The 14,163-nt window shown below is 49.4% G+C and overlaps 1 protein-coding gene across 2 annotated transcripts in view; it reads left to right on the top strand.

The window, feature by feature from the left end:
- The window catches only part of IGF2BP1 (insulin like growth factor 2 mRNA binding protein 1), a 58,532-nt gene extending 44,845 nt beyond the window's left edge, over nt 1–13,687 (top strand). For both annotated transcript variants that reach the window (XM_075911557.1, XM_075911556.1), the window contains exon 15: nt 1,880–13,687. In XM_075911557.1, coding sequence (XP_075767672.1) covers nt 1,880–1,972 — 93 coding nt within the window. In that variant the 3' untranslated portion in view covers nt 1,973–13,687. The remainder of the gene's footprint in view (nt 1–1,879) is intronic.
- Nucleotides 13,688–14,163: the final 476 nt, after the last annotated feature.

Genomic DNA, 14,163 nt, shown 5'->3' on the forward strand with positions numbered 1-14,163 from the left:
ACATCATCCCAGCTATCCATACAATATGATGGGGACTCATTTGGCTACAACTACTCAAGGGCAAGATCTTGGCCTCACCGTGGAGAGGTCCCTGAAAACATCCACTCCGTGTGCAGCGGCCGCCACAAAAGCAAACAGAATGTGAGGAATCATTAAGAAAGGGATCGAGACTAAGACAGAGAATCTTTTACTACCTCGGTTTAAATCCCCGGGGTGCCCACAGATGTGGTGACCTCACCTCAAAACAGATCTCGTAGCACCGGAAAAAGTTTCAAAAATAGCAACAAAAATGCTGAGGGGTTTGGAACAGGTGCCATATAAGAGAGATGAAAAAGACTTTTCAGCTTAAAAAAGAGGAGAGTGAGGGAGGATATGCTAGAAGTCTATCAAATCATGACTGGTGTGGAGAAAGTGAATAAGGAAAAGTTATTGGCTTGTTCCTGTAACACAAGAACGAGGAGTCACCCAATGAATTTAATAGGTAGCTGGGTTAATACTAACAAAAAGACATTTTTTCTTCATGCATCATTGCACAGTCAACCTGTGGAACTCCTTGCCAGAAGATGTTGTGGAGACCAGGGTTCACAAAAGAGCTAGATAAATTCATTGAGGATGGGTCCATCAATGGCTATTAGCCAGGATGGGTAGAAATTGTGTTCCTGGCCTCCGTTTGTCGGGCTGGGAATGGGCGATAGGGGAGGGATCACGTGAGGATTCCCGGTTCTGTTCATTCCCTCTGGCGCACCTGGTACTGGCCACTGTGGGCAGACAGGACCCTGGGCGAGATGGACCTTTGGTCTGACCCAGCCTGGCTGCTCTTATGTTCTACAAATGAAGTGACCTATCACCAGTAGAGGGAACCTCTGAGCCTCAAGAGAGACTAAGACCAGAAGAGACAAATTCCCAAGGAAATGAATTGAGTCGTCATCACCTTCACAGGACCCCTCAGTTCTCGTTCTTTCTCTGTCACTCACTCCCTGTGTGACCTTGGCAGGTCACCTCCCCGCTATGTGCCTCAGTTTCCCCGTCTGTAAAACAGCACTCACGAGCGCGCGGGGCAAAGTGTTTCGAGGCTTCGCTCAGGAAAGGTTGCGAGGTGCTTTTGAGCTGGAGGGAAAAGGCAAGAATTCTTGTGCAGTTTGTTATTTAATATTTGTATTCAGCAAGAACCCAGAGGGTCTGGTCAGCCTCGAGGTCCCCTTTTCCGAGCACTGAGCCCTACATGGTCTCCACTCCCAAGAGCTAGAGATCTAGGAAATGCGCATTTCCGCAGTACTCCCTTGGCTTGAGTGCCTTGCTTGAAAACGCCCCTCGGTAAGATCCCACCGATAACGCATGCGGGAAAGCAGAATGGTTTGCCAGGTCCCGGTGGGACAGCGGCAGAGAGGGTCCCCTTACATTTCAAGCTCTCATTTCTCCTCTCTCCCTAGAACACCGTCCCGGCCCTCCTCTTAGCACAGCGGTAGCAGCCAGGACCGGCGCCCCGTTGTGCTAGGTCAGGGGTGCGCAATCATTTTTGACCGAGGGCCACTTTACAAATTTTTTAGGTGGCCCTGGGTCACCCCAAAGGGGTGGGGCCTAGGGCAAAAGGGGCGGGGCCAGGATACTTCTGTGCTCCCCCGCCCACAGACCCTGATTGGCCAGAGGATGGGGGAGCACATGAAGTCTTTCCTCTCGCCTCCCCTGGCACCTAGAGAGAACTGTCAACTGTTTGAAACAGCTGGGGCTCGTCGTCGACTCCGAGAAACGTAGGAGCCGCAAGAGGTCATCTGGTCCGTCCCTCTGCACGGGGGCAGGATCTCCTAATGCCCAGTCCCGTGTTCTCACCGCTAGGCCGCGCTGCCTGTTGCTAACTCGGCCGCGGCTTTTCTTCCTCCAGATGGCGCAGCGCAAGATCCGCGATATCCTGGCGCAGGTGAAACAGCAGCACCAGAAGGGACAGGGCGGCCAGACGCAAGCGCGAAGGAAATAAGAGGCGCCCGCGTGCGACGGCCGTGACACATAGTGGAAACCGAATGAGTCGATGCCGGGCTTAAGAGTGACTGGGAATCAGTTACCGTAGACAGATGTGCAACTTCCCCTTCCCGGGTTGAGATTAAAAGGCAGTTTGATTGGCTCCCCCCCAAATCGATCCATTAGCTCAATACGCCGCCAAGCCTGCTTAAATGAAGCGACCCATGCTGGGGGGGGTACCACCCCCAATCCGCCCCCCTCCCCTGCTGCTGTGATTGGCCATTGCCTAGCAACGGCGCTTCCCCCATTCCGTGCTGCAGTGAATCCAGTGCGCAGTCATCGTGCTTGGAAACCCCTCCCCCGCACTGCAGCCGATGCAGCAGTGATGCTCATTTAAGTAGATTTTGGCGGACTGCCCCCCTCTTCCCCCCCCCCCCCCAAAAAAATTCCTAGAGCAAAGCAAAGCAACCCCCCTCAGTGCTGGTTTTAGAAATCCGCCCTGACAGGATGGTTCCCGTGCCCAGGCGCAGTGAGATCCTGCCTGGGCGAAGGTTTAGAGGCAAATGGACTCAGATAAGCCGGAGCCCTCCCCGGATCCGTCTGAGAACGTGAGGGAGGAGAGAGCTCTCTCTTCCTCGTGCACCACGCTCCGGGCGACGCGTTGGCAAAGCCTTCTCAGCCCCGAGAGCAGGTGTATATTCCAGGATGGATTTTTTTTAAAGGAAGCCTATGAAATGATGGCAGAATTGGGGAGAATTAGCCCCGGCTCATCGAACAGTAGCCTTCCTGGAGGGGAGGCCCTGGGAACAACCACGCACAATGCCGCATCCTCCCAAGCGACACTGTTTGCCCCAATCAAATCACCTGAGGAAGAGAAGTTTTGATCCTTCCCTCCCCTGCCCCCGCCAAAAATTTGCTTTGTAGGAAACATGATTCAACATTCCTCCATGTCCAAACCGCAGTTGATTATTAAAAGCCAAAGGGATTTTCAACCCACCCTGAGCGTGACCAACTGCAGGCAGGATTTCACATCTCTCCAGGGGCCAAAAACCGGGGCACGCCTTCAGAAGGGAACGGACAGGCTCCTGCCTGGGCGGCGGTATAGAATCATAGAACACTAGGACTGGAAGGGACCTCGAGAGTCATCGAGTCCAGTCCCCTGCCCTCATGGCAGGACCAAATACTGTCTAGACCATCCCTGATAGACATTTATCTAACCTGCTCTTCAATATCTCCAGAGATGGGGATTCCACAACCTCCCTGGGCAATTTATTCCAGTGTTTAACCACCCTGACAGTTAGGAACTTTTCCTAATGTCCAACCTAAACCTCCCTGGCTGCAGTTTAAGCCCATTACTGCTTGTCCTGTCCTCAGAGGCCAAGATGAACAAGTTTTCTCCTTCCTCCTATTGATTGGGGGAGAGGCTGCTGGGGAACGCCGACCGGCAGAACCGAACTGGGCACCCCTGGAGCTTAGTGCATGAGCTTGGGCTAAAAGCCAGCTGCCTCTCAGCTGAGGCTGTCGCGCTCCCTCACTTTCTCTCTCTGTAAGGGGTCTCAGGGCCACTCCATGGGACAGTGTGTCTCACGAGCACACCATGCCCTGCACTAGGACAGGACACCTGGGTTCCATTCCCCACCCTGCCAGTGACACTGGACAAGAGTGCGTGCCTCAGTTTCCCCGGGTGCCAAAGCCTCCCCATCTAGCTCTGGTCTACACTAGGGAGTTATTTCAAAACAAGCGGAGCATCCACATGACCAAGCCCGTTACTTCGAAGTAAGAACTCCTGCTTTCCACAGGGAATAACGCTGGTTTTGAAATCGTGACTTCGAAAAAGCAGTCGTGTGGACGCTCCGCTGCTTCTATTTCGAAATGACTCCCCAGAGTCATTCAGAATAATTCCTCCCCAGGGCTTCCTGGGGCTCTCCGTTGCGGTAGCGCGTCCACATTAAGGGAGCCGGCCTCGGACTCATTTGGAGCCTTCCCTGCCGTGTGGACGTGTCATTTCGAAAAAGTTCTTTCGGGGTTGTTATTTCGAAATAAGTCCTTTTGAAATGATTTCCTAGTGTGGGCCAGGGCCTACCAATGGGGACATGATGCTTCCTTCCTTTTGTAAAAGCTTTGCGATGTACTGATGATACAAGCCAGCTGTTGCTAGTATCATTGTCAGACACCTGCTCACATCACTGCAGGCAGCAGGCACCCCATGGCCGGTGAGCGCCCATTCCCCCTGGCCTCCGAAAACTGCCGCCTAAACAGAAAAGGCTAGACCAGTGTTTCTCACCCTTTTTTTTTATAAAAAAATTCTAAGTACCCCCAGTATCTAGTTTTCAGACATACACAACTTATTTTTACCATTGCAATACATGTGTTTCAACAACCTAGTCATAGCCGGGCAGGCGATGAAATTTTGGGGTGTAAAAAGTACAAGAATAATAAAGTGCTGTAAAACTTCAAACAAAAATTCAGTTTTCTCCAAATGTCAGTTGTTGATGTCGCCCCTAGACTTCCCAAGTGCCCCTAAGGGTACTCGTACCACTGGCTGAGAAACACTGGGCTAGACTCTTTGAAAACGCAATCCCGAGCCATGTAAACTCTCCCCGGGGGTTATCTGTCTTTGCCTTTCCCTTTATTCTCTCTAGGGGACGGGGGAATTCCTGCAATTTGGCACAGGGGGAAAAAAAAATTAAACCCACAAGCAAAACTTTTCTGCAGTAAAAATGCCTTGTTTCCATGAGACAAAACCAAATATCGAGGTCGAAAGAATGTAATATGGTTCCTGAATCCAGTCACTCTTATGTGGGATTTTTATATTTTAAATGATGTTTTAATGGTTTGTTTATATGAGCATTTGGAAGGGACAGTAACTGCTGCGATGACATCACAGCGAGGTCTCGTCCCCCTTGGAACGGCTCCCTCCAGCTGTCCTCTGGGCCGAAAGCAACCCCGTATGGGCGGCTTTTGCCCAGCGCCCATGCAGCACCGAACCAGCCGGGACGGGCAACCTTCGGGCCAAACTGTCCCGCTGAGGTCAGGTGGAAGTGGCTTCAGCAAAGCAGGAGGATGTCTAGGGTGCAGCTCCTGCTCTCTCGCCCGCCAGGGCCAATCCAGAGGAGGTCTGTGCTTTAATTCAAGGCCTACACCAGGGAGTCCAGTTAATTCCACTGGATTCAGTGGCCCGGGCAGTCCATGACCTTCGGCCTTCCCCCAGTTACACCCGTGCAAAGCGGGCCTGCCAGGGCCCGTTCGGATCCTGCTGATTGTGCCCTGAAGGGCAGCGGAGAACGGGCAGAAGCAGAGGAGACACGAGATCTCGCTGTGTCTGGAATGGGACGAGCGAGCGAGGCTCCGACAAGCGAGCCGCGGGCGACCCCCTTGCGTTGATTTGCTTCGGGAGGGGAGACCAGACCTTGTCTGCCAATGCATTCCTTGGTAGCACTCGCGTGGGCTATCGCTACGCTGCGACCGGAGGGCTGGCTGGAGCATGGTGGGGCACGCTCGGGCAAACTAGCACAGCTCAAAATAGCAGTGAAGATACATTGGCACAGGGCTAGCAATGTAAGCAGGGCCCGAGGAAGACCAGCTGGGTTAGCGACGGCCACAGGCCCCTATCTTCACTCTTATTTTCCATCCTGCTGGCTACATCGACGTCCGCCCTGGTGTGGCTCCGTAAGCTGCTGTCCCGCAGGGTAGACACAGCCCACGCCAGCGCTGGCTTGGCATTTGGACTCCGCCGCGGCCGCCACGCTCGCTCGCCTTGAGAAAGGGAACATCCACGCAGTTACTGTCCTTTAAACATTGCAACAAGAAGATGTGGGGAGGGTCAGGTCGTGCGGTGTGTTTTAGCAACAAGGGGGGGAAAAAAGTAAGAAAAGAAAAGGAAAAAAAAGCTACCTCAAGGTATGAAGTTACCTCAGCGATTGATTTTTTTTTTTTTTTTTTGGAGCTTGCTGATATTTTATATAAAAGCTGATAGTCTTGAATATTTTATTTTTTTAATGAAAAGAGAAGTTACGTTTCATAATTTCTTATGAGCCAGGAGGTATGTGCAGGTAACCAAGTGTTATGAGCTCTCTATTGAGAACGACAAACTTCGGACATAGTGGAAAAGATGGTAGCCGCTGATTTTTTGGCCTTTTAAAACGGGGTGGTTAATTTCACCCTGACGCAAGCGTGATTGGCTGTCAAAATTCAGGATGGACGTAGCGGGTGGCAGCCCACCAACTTTTTGATTGGAAACACGTTTGTTTTTTAACTAGCCCTTGGAATAAAGTCCATGATTGACTCAATTCCACCGGGGAGCCAAATCGTTAAAGAGTCTTAGATTAGACCCGTTTCACAAAAGAGAAAGGGAGTTGAATGGATTTACTATCAAGAGATCATTGTTAGCCATTGCAATTGGCAAGAAAGCATGACGGGGGTGGGGGGGGGTTGGCTGGCTGGTATATCTCACACTGGTCCACTGTGGTCTAAATAAGTAGCCTAAATAACGCACTAACCAACTCAAATGGATCGGCCTCTCATGTCTAAACAGACAGCATCAGGCCATCTTCTCCACTATGATGCTTTAAGTATTTTACAGAGATTGCCTCAGTTTTACCGAGGATAAACAAATAATTAGAGAGAGAGAAATGGGAGCCGACATTGTATACGTGCAGACAGCAAGGAAAAAAAGAAAAAAAGAAAGATGTGAACACAGCTATCGCTATTAGAAAAGTTCACACTTTTAAGCCACATCTTGCTACTTTTTTTATCATACCTGCAGGAAATAACCCTTTTTAGGATGTCATGTTCAAAGATCCGCGGTGGTAAAAATCAAGTCTACAGAGGCTGAATCTGCGTCCCTCACCCCCCAAAACTCAGTGGGAATTCTGGGTGTGTGATGAACGCTGGAACGAGCCTCTAAACGTGTGCGGCTTTAAAGAAGTAATGACCCTTTTTCTGTAGAGACAGGTAATAGCAAACAAACCAAGAGTGATACATTCCAAAATGTGCATAAAGGGAGAGCAGGGTCCTTAATTCTGCCTTTCACCACTGGAAGGTCTGGATAGTCAAGGCCTTTGTTTCTGACTCTTTGCACCTGTCTCCTCAGGGAAGAAAGTTACAAGACGTGGTAGGAAAGAAGTGGAATAGATTTCAAGTCGATGCAGTTGATTTTTTTTCTCTTTTAACTGTAGTTGTCATCTTCTCCTATGAAAAATGGTTTCCTACTTCTTTAAATCTCTGGCTCTCGACTTTTTACAGACTTTCACAGAACGGTTTATTCAGACATCGGTGAATTGTATTTTCCAACAGCAAGCATTTTTGATAACTGGTTCAAACTGTATCATCAAGGGGGAAAAAAAAAGAACAACCCCACAGGACTGTGAATCTGATTGTTGCAGTGTTCTGCTGCGAACATCCTGCCACTTACCCAGAGTTTGATTCTTCAGTGGAATTGTTTCGTGTTTTCCACAATACGGGCCAAGCCCTGTAAAATCTCCAGAAGCGTTGCACCATTTTAATACCGTTTCTGTGTGTTCAAGGGGGCTTGTTTGCCACCCGCAGTTTCTCTTAAGATCAGTTTTGATGACTCGGGTGCTAAAAGGCTGCTGGGATCAATGCGTTAGGAATAATATCCTTTCCATAAAGGAAGGCAGCATTGCCTAGCAGTTTCAGGACAGACCAGGAACTAGGATATCCCGAGTTTGCATTCTGTTTCTACTTTGTGGACTTATGTAAATCACTTCTCTCCTCCCAGAGGCCTGAATTCAGGAAAGCACTAACATAGTGTTTCTCAACCTTTTTTTATAAAGTACCCCTTTAAAAAAAAATGTACGTACCCCCAGTACCTACGGTTTTCAGACGCACAACATTTTTTCTACCATTGCAACATGATTGTTTAAACAACTTAATCGTAGCGGGGCGGGCGATGACATTTTTCGGTGTAAAAAGTACAAAAATAATAAAACACTGTAAAACTTAAAACAAAAGTTCAGTTTTCTCCAAATTTCAGTTGCATTGACGTGCCCCCTAGACTTTTCTTGGTACCCCATAGGGTACGCGTACCATTTGTTTAGAAACACTGCACTAACACATGCTTAAGTCTTTTGACTTTGGCCAGATCTACACTCACAGGGAAGGTTGAATCAAGATTTGCAACTCCAGCTACTTTCATTACATAACTGGAGTTGATGTACCTTGTTTTGAATTTCCCTGCCATCCCCACAGCCATCTCCACACCCATTGGCTCCCCTTACTCCTCACAGAAGCACAGGAGTACCAGCACCCTGCAGGGGCACTCTCTGAGTGTGATTTAGCGGGTCTTAACTAGACCCTCTAAATTGAACTCTGGAAGAGCGATTGTGGCAGTGTCGATCTTCCATCTAATGAAGACCTGGCCTCAGGGAGGGCTTAGGAACCTGTTTAAGGAGTCAGAGAGAGCTAGGCCTCCCAATGCAACGTCCCATCCAGCCAGGTTGCTCTGAGGATCAGTGGAGTTATTCCCAATAAGCGACAGGTCTGTTCTGTGCAGTTTCTTGTCCCATATCCCGCCTCACGATATCTGCACCAACGGGATTTCTCTGGCACTAGCCTGAACAACAAGTCATTATACAAGGAGCCCTTTATAGGAACCAGCTGCAAAGCGCAGTGGGTTTTTTTTCCTCTTTTAACTGTAGTTGTCATCTTCTCCTATGAAAAATGGTTTCCTCCTACTTTAAATCTCTGGCTCTCGACTTTACTGACAGAAGGAGACTTGACTGAGCTTTGGCTCAGGCCTAAATGACAAGCAAGTAAAAGGAATCTGATGATGCAACGAAATGTCTAGTCCACCAAGAATGAAAAAGAAACCGGAACAATCTCTCCACAGGCCCGTTAGTTCAACAGACAGTGGCAGCCCTGGAAGCAAACTCTTGTGAAGTGGCAGGATCTTTAGGAGCATTCGTCTCTGCAGAGCCAGGGTTGGCTTTGGAGAGTGGGAGGCGCCTCATGTTCGATAGCAGCAGCGTTTCCTCGACACAGCGAATTTCGTAACTTTGGTTTCTGTAGGGTCTGGACAATGGTTTGCTGGGTTTTTAACCTGAGAGGGACGGACTCCGGGTTCGTGCTGGAGGCCGGGGGAAGCTGCCCTGCATTAGGTTGCTCCAAGGTGCAGAATTGAAAGTAGAGAAGCAGTGCAGTCTAGTGGTTAGAAGATGGGGCTCTATGCCTAGCACTGTGGCCTGGGAGGGGGGGAAATAACCAAACTTCTCTGTGCCTCAGTTTACCCATCTGTGCAATGGGTGTAATGATACCTACCTCACAGGGCTGTTGTGAGGATTAACAAATTAATGTTTTTGAAGCACTTTGCGATCCTCAGTGCCATATAGAATGCAAAGTATTATTAGTAGAAGTAACTACAACAACATTATATTTTTGGGTTCACCTAGTCCCAGCGCTATCATAGTCTTGTCTTGCTGTTCAGCAAGGGGCAAAAATGACTAACCCAGCATGCGCAGTATTTTTCTCTTCTGAGCTCTGAATAGTTTCTCAGCAATTAAAAACACACAGAGCCATGGTTCGGTAGCTGACAGAGGATATACTCTTGCTGGCAGTGAGAATTACAACCTAACCAAACTGACATACTTGGAAGGTTGTTAAGGCATCAAAATAGACTAAAATTCAGTGTAAATATTAAAAAGAAACTGCCTTGCTACATTTTCTGTTTCCTGGGCATTAGATTTTGGTTTGGTTTGGGTTTTGTTGTTTTTTTAGCAAGAAAAAAAACCAGTAAACATTAGTAATAGAGTTAATCAGTACCAGAAAAGTTTTTTGTTTTAATGTTTAGCTCCAAATATTTGGATTATTTTTAGATTCTGGGGAAAAAAATATCAGAAACGCAGACTTGGTATGAAACAGTTGAAGACTTTTTTAATTTAATTTTTTTTTAAATAATAGGATCTGTTTTACTGTTCCCTTAAAAAGGTACATGCATCATAGGCTTTTTTTTAAAACTTTCTTTTTTTTTTAAGCATATAGTAACCAAGAGGGTTTTTTCTTTTTTTTTCTCTCTCTTTTTTAATGAAATTGGTGCGATCCTGTGAAACACATTTGCTCTTGAGAGGGCACGGAAAAGTTTTTAAACCCTAATTCACTCTCTTGCTGAGATCGGTCTGGAAGGAAGGAACAAATCTGTTGGCCTGCAAACATGTCAGCAGTGCTGCTCTGAATGCCGGCCGGGGGTTTCATTCGGCAGTATTAAAGGAGTTGGGCATCTAAACACTGCTAGGGAATTGAGGGCCAAACCTGTCAGAAGAGACGTGATTTGTGGATGCCTCAATTACTGGGTGTCCAAACTGAGATACGTTCAAGGAGACCCAGTTTTCAGAGGGGTGGTGCTCGGAGCCAGTTTCAAATCAGCCCCTTTTCAAGTGTCAGGACGAGTGATTTTAAAAATACTGCCCCGGCTGCCTCGCTCCCTTGCAAATCCACAGCCTTAGATTCTGCTTCAAAACCCACTGGCAGGCAAAAAAAAGACCCCAGTGGGCTTTGGGTCAGGCCCTGACAGTATTGTGTAGGAAGAAATTCACCGTGACTTGGTTGAGTCTCTTCCCCCCCCCCCCCTTTTAAGTCCTAGTTTGTAAAATACAGAGCGGATGAAATAAGCAAGAGGCTCTCGAATCAATTTATTCCTGAGAACATGCAGGTGCTGCAAGCTTGAAATGTACGTGTGCAAACTACCTCAGACCTTACAATAAGATTTGAACTGTAGATGGGAGATTGCAGTTTTGCCCAGCCTCAGAAATGAGCCCCCAGACAGACGCTTCTCTGAATTGAAGAAAAGGATCTGCCTCCGCCCCTGCAGCGGTAGGGTTCCTGGAGGGCGAGGTGGTGGCCGGGGACACAGTTGGTGGCGCCTTATTTTCCACTGTTAGTGTCTCGTTGCTAGGAGTCCGCTGAGGAGGCCTACTTTGGGGGGCTTGTACCGTCGCTAAAATCAAGGGCTATGTCTACACTGCAGGGTTTTGCGCAAAAAGTCTTTTGTGGAAGAGTTCTCGCGCCAAAGCGCGTCCGCACCTCAAAGCGATGCGCTTCGGCGCAAGAGAGCGTCCACGCTGCATGGCCGCGCCTGCGCAAGAAAGCTCGGCTGGCCGTTCACAGAATGGTCGTCAGAGCACCTGCGCTTTCTCGGATCGGCTCTTTGCGCGAGAAACCCCCGTGGAGCGTCCACCCCGCCTTTCTGCGCAGGAGCTGTCGCACAAAGAGGAGTGATCCCTTGGAGGAGGAGGGGTACCTGCACCGCCAAAAGCCCTGGGGTCTGCCGTTTTACGGTCGATTTACTTGCGCCAAAGCGCATTTGAGGTGTGGACGCGCCGCGGGTTTGGGCGCAAAACTGGCCATTTTTACACAAAAACCTTGCAGTGCAGATGTAGTGACCCAGGGTGTGGACTGCCCGGAGCTAGAACAGCCAGGCAGTGGATGGCAGGGTCTGAGAACCACATGGGGATTGATTCCTCTCCCCCCCCCGCCCCTCAAGGCACTCTCCAGAATCTCCAAAACCAGTGCTATGGCCGGGAAGTCCACCCCAGCGCCTGCTGCACCACAGCGAGGAGACGAGGGCTCTCCTAAGGAACACTGGGACGGAGCGAGACGCTGCCACCCCTGTGCTAAAACATGCCTGGTGGTAGAGGGAGGTGTAGGTGACTGAATCAAAACGACCCAGCCAGCTTGAGGGAGACGGGGCCTGGGGAGGGCAGGAAATACCGGCTGCCGTGCCCTGTGGGCCCCCGAGGCTCAGGCAGACTTCTGGGCAGAAGGCTGAGCATCAGAACTTAAAAAAAAAAGTCGGCCCATTGTTAATTGAAATATGCATCCGAACCCTGCTGCTTTCAGAATTGTTTTAATTCTCTCTGGCGTGTAGTGGGTTCGGGACCTGGCAGGTGCAGAGCAGGCCTGTGGGAGGGGGGAGAGCCCCCCGCCTGCTCCCCATGGTGCAGGGTACCACTGTAGGGATCTGTCATCGGCAACAGGAGATGATCCAAGGGAGGGGGCCTGGTGACTGCAGGCTCACACTGGCACTTTCATGACCCAAAAAGCAACATTTGGCCAGACTGGGACTGGACTGGTTCCCTGGAGGCTTTTTCAAATTAAGATTCATGGGAGAAACTTGTATTTCACCCCCTGAAAACAGCAGAAGCCATAAGGGTGAGGAAAGAACTGATGAAATTGACGCTGAACAGTCAAACTTTTTCAGTGTCCAATCAGACCACAATGCAAAAGGAAAAGAAAACCCCGCAAATAAGATTGTTCACCAAACTCGCTTTAGATTTAACACCCTGGGAGAAGACTAGGATTGTACAGCCTGCAACGCGGCACGGAGCTGGTCTTTACGAAAGTATTTAGCTCATGTTACAAAAGTTAAGGAAAGCTAGCCAGGTTTTTTCAGGGGCACCAGATCCATCCTGTAAGCGCCACTGGTTTCAAGATGAATTGTTCCTCTCGCACACACACCATTAAAATCAGCTGACCCTCCTTCAGTGAGATCTGTCCCAGTGAATTATAAAATCTACAACTCTGCAGTTTCACTTCACATCAGTTAAATCTGTTCCTCCCCCGTGAAGCCCCCAGCTAATCCTTCACCAGCTAGACCCCATGGAGCATGTTTGCTTCACTGCATGTCAAGGGGACATGACCTTATGTATAACCAATTCATTTTTGTTTATCTACCTCTTAGTGACAATAGAATTAAAAATAGGTAGTGGCAACTCCACAGGCTGTAGTGTAGAGGAAAAAATTACTCTCTTTTTCCAAAGAAAAAAAAAAGTTCTTTAAAAAAAATAGAATTTATGGGCTTTCTTTTCACTTTAACGTGTTCATTAGTCGTAAAAGTTCCAAACTTCCGCAGTGCTAAATTGTTCAATTGTGACTAATTTTTTTGAAATGCTCACTCTTCCATTACTTTCCCCCCCTTTTTAACTTTGCTATTTACTTCTGTCAGCAGTACAACTTCTCTTCGCTCTTCTTTCTCGGTGTACGATTTGGCCGTGGGATGGCTGGTCACTTTCCTGTAGGCTGGCGTTCAATTGCCGTTCGGACCAATTTGCCTATAGCAGCCCCTTTGCCTTTAAAACTGGCAAGCGTCTGGAGGTGGGGTGCTAGCTGGAGGAGTCGGGTCAGCGTGGGCTAACAGCAGAGCAGCTAGGGCAGGATTATAAAAGCAACAACCAAACAAGAATGGCTTGTGGGTCGACCGTGCCTCCTTACACCATCATCTGAGAGTCGGGACAGGCCGATTGATCCCGAGAGGTAGACTTAATCCCCGCTGCAGTTATCCTGGTTTTGAAATCCCCAGTCAGCTGCCGTGTTGTTCTGTACTCCCTCGGGGGAGCCGGGGGGGGCCACGGAACAGCTCGTTCACCAGAGCGATTTACTCCAACAAAATTGTAAGTGGGTGGAGCAAAAGGCGCTTTTGCCCTGCCCCCCGGCACTGACCCCATGCGTGTTCAGACTCTGCCTGGAAAAGTTGTACTTTACTGTCATGATCCGGTTCCTCCCTTCAGTTGCTTGTTGAATTTTCTCTCTATCTCCCCGCCTCCCCCTTTTCTGCTCCATGTCCTTGACCTTGTACTCTGGGGAGACAGGCTGAGTGGCGCAGCTCTGGAGTTTGTGAGGACGGATGGACGTGGGCTCCATTTTGCTTCCAGCTCGGGTTTGCCACAAACCGCTTGACTCCACTGTTTCATTTTTAAAAATAAAGCGCAAAAAAAAAAAGTTACACAGCCTCCGTGTGTTTAATCTCCGCTGTTAGGAGAAACCCAAGTGGCGAGGGTAGGGCCCGATTAACTCTTCTGGGGCCAGAGGCTATTACATTTTGGGGGGCCCCCAGCTTTGGGGTGGAGCCAAAAATGGGGGTTTCAGAGTGGGGGGGGCTGTGGGTTGAGGCAGGAGAGAGTGAGGACACTGATTAGGGTGTGAGGCTGGGGAAGAGGGATTAGGGGTCCAGGAGGGGGCTCAAGGCTGGGATGCCGGAGGAGGCTGGGGGGCAGGGATATAGGCAGGGGTTGTGGGGGCGTGGGCAGGAATGTGGACAGGGGTTGGGATGCTGGACGAGGCTCAGGGCTGGGAGTGCGGGAATAGGGCAGATGGCTCTGTGTGCTGTCCAGCACTTGTGTGCAGGCACCACCTCCTGCAGCTCTCATTGGCAGCAATTCCTGGCCAATGGGAGCTGTGGGGGGCGGAGCCCAACACATG

The sequence above is a fragment of the Pelodiscus sinensis genome, chromosome 29, assembly GCF_049634645.1.
Source record: "Pelodiscus sinensis isolate JC-2024 chromosome 29, ASM4963464v1, whole genome shotgun sequence".
Taxonomy (NCBI): Eukaryota; Metazoa; Chordata; order Testudines; family Trionychidae; genus Pelodiscus; species Pelodiscus sinensis.